Source organism: Lipotes vexillifer, unplaced genomic scaffold, assembly GCF_000442215.2.
Source record: "Lipotes vexillifer unplaced genomic scaffold, Lipotes_vexillifer_v1.1 scaffold123, whole genome shotgun sequence".
In the NCBI taxonomy this organism is placed as follows: Eukaryota; Metazoa; Chordata; class Mammalia; order Artiodactyla; family Lipotidae; genus Lipotes; species Lipotes vexillifer.
The window spans coordinates 425,913-428,417 of NW_006783002.1; the positions used below are offsets into that span (position 1 = coordinate 425,913).

Below are 2,505 nucleotides of genomic sequence, written 5' to 3' on the forward strand. Positions count from 1 at the left end.
TTTTGCGGTACGCGGGCCTCTCACTGTTGTGGCCTCTCCCGTTGCGGAGCACAGGCTCCGGACGCGCAGGCTCAGCGGTCATGGCTCACGGGCCCAGCCTCTCCGCGGCACGTGGGATCCTCCCGGACAGGGGCACGAACCCGTGTCCCCTGCATCGGCAGGCGCACTCTCAACCACTGCGCCACCAGGGAAGCCCGACCCCTGGTCTTTAAAGCAGGAGAGGCAGCCTTGTTAACAGGTCAGCTTTCCTGTGGATCCAGGCCTAGTGGGAAAGGCATGGCATCATCGCACTTACCTCGCAACACGCGTCATCTCATTAGTCCTCAGGACAATTCAGTGCAGTAGCGAGTACTCATGGCCATCTAACAGGGGAGGCTTAGAGGCGAGCCGGTGGTGGTCAGAACTCAGCTCCTAACCACCTCATTACGCCCACGAGGGGGGTGAGCATGAAAACGAATGAACTAAGAACGAACTACAGGGCAGGCTCTGACCAGATCTAGGTGCCAAACTAGCCGAGTGTTGGCGCGGACGGGCGCCCTCCGCCCCGCTTGGCTCCAGTCACTGCTCAAGCGCGCCCACGCCCGGGGGGGAGGGGGGAGGGGGGAGGGAGGTACACCAGTGCGCGGGCGCGCCTCAAGCCCCGCCCCAGCCGCCCTCACCTGCGCGGCAGAACTCCTGGGCTTCCTGCGGAACCATGTCCTTGACGCGGCTGCCGTAGGCGAGGCGGGCGTCCTGGTCGTAGGCCTTGAGGGTCTCGCTGGAACTGTAGGATTTCTGCGGGGCCTTGCCCTCCTCGCTGTCGGCGGACGAGCTGGTGTAGCGGCGCTCGGCGTCGCGGCGCCGGGTTAGCGAGCGGTACGGCTTCCTCTCCTTAACGTCCATGGCCTCCGGCCGGAGCTCCTCCACATCCACGAACAGGGTCCTCGCCGCACTCAGGGCCGAGTGGTCTGGAGCCCGAGAAACCAAAGAAAGGGCGTCAGTTCCGGCCCCAGGGGGCAAAGGCAATCCCCGGGTCCATCCCAGACCTCGATTCACCCAGCAGCGCTGTGGACAAGGGGCCTCAGGCTCTGGAAGTGAGGGCGTCGCTCCACGGCCACGCAGCCATAAGTAGCACAGGGGGACTTGCACCCCAGGCTTGTTATGATGAATCCTTACTCTTCCTGCTACACGACCGACCTCTCTCCCCTGTGGAGATGCCCTCAGCCTCTCCTACAGTGATGCCTGTCAAGGAAGCTGACAACAAAGGCCAGAGGGCACGAGTTTTCCCGATCCCGCTATAGATGTGAATCACGTGTGTGTTTCCATCAGGCCTCCGGCTGGGACAGGGCCTCACGCAGACCAGGGGCTCTTTAAGAATTTGTGAAATGAACGACTATATTCAGGCACTGGGGTAAGCGCTTTGCATATATTACCTCATTGTCACACGTCCTGAGATATTATTACTGTCTCCAGCCTTTTCTGGAAATGAGCCAAGGTATAAACAACCAATCCACAGTTAACCACCACCAGATAATTAAATAATCACCTGCTTACTGTCTGTTTTCTTGTACTCATGTAAGCACCATGAGAGCAGGGGCCTTACCTATTCTGCTCACTCCTGATCTATTGCACCTAAAGTGAAGCCTGGTGCCTCCAATGCATATTTAGTTAAACAGCCAACCAGTCTCCCATCTGACAGATGCGAAAACTGGGGTTCCAAACCTCCCTCAAGGTGACTCAGGTGCTAAGTATCAAAGTCGGGATCTGAAACCAGATCTGTTTGGCTCTAAAGTCCGAGTTTTTCCTATTTTATTATGCTCCCTGAGTCCCCTCCCTCCCACCACACAGAAGTGTCCTTCCAGCTAGGCTGGGCCTGGACTATCATGCTGATCAGAGAACTCTGTCACCTCCAGACTCATCCATCTCACTGGAGGCACCATCGGCACCTGGGGAAGCCGCAGCACCTGCCGCATATGTCGGGTTTGCCAGGCTGTGTGGCCGGTAGGAAGCTCCTAATCTCCCTTTCTCCTCTTTTCCCCATCTTGACCCTTTTGCCCTAGGCCGACACATTTTTTAAAGCTGTTATAACACCGCCTTTCTCTTTCCAGATGTCTTCCTCTGGCTCTGGGGTAGCAAACGTAGCCCCCTACAAGAGCCAGGAGGTCAGCACAGGAGGAAAGCAGGATATCCTGCACAAAGGATGATGAGCGCTCTTTCTTGAAACATACAACCTTCTCAGTTCTTTCATTGTTCCACTTTCCAGAGCAACATGGGTATACAAAACCTTCTACTGCATCACTGTCCTATTAGAGAAACAACAGAGCAAGAGCTGTCATCAAGGAGTCTCAGTGCCCAGGGTGGGGCCTCTGACCAACAAAGAGGGCGGGCCTGTCCAACGGGGCAGTGGGTGCTCAGTGCCTACCAATGCTGTGACATAGGAGTGTAGGGGGTCTTGTGAATTTTTAAGACAAGCTGGAAATTTGGACTTGGATGTAAAATGTATGATTTTTAAATGTAACCCATTGT

At 56.1% G+C, this 2,505-nt stretch overlaps 1 protein-coding gene across 1 annotated transcript in view; it reads right to left on the minus strand.

Moving 5' to 3' along the window:
- TENM4 (teneurin transmembrane protein 4) overlaps positions 1-945 on the minus strand; it is a 400,863-nt gene extending 399,918 nt beyond the window's left edge. Inside the window, exon 1 of the mRNA XM_007455571.1 lies at positions 660-945. Within this exon, the coding sequence (XP_007455633.1) occupies positions 660-882 (223 nt within the window). The 5' untranslated portion in view covers positions 883-945. The remainder of the gene's footprint in view (positions 1-659) is intronic.
- Positions 946-2,505: the final 1,560 nt, after the last annotated feature.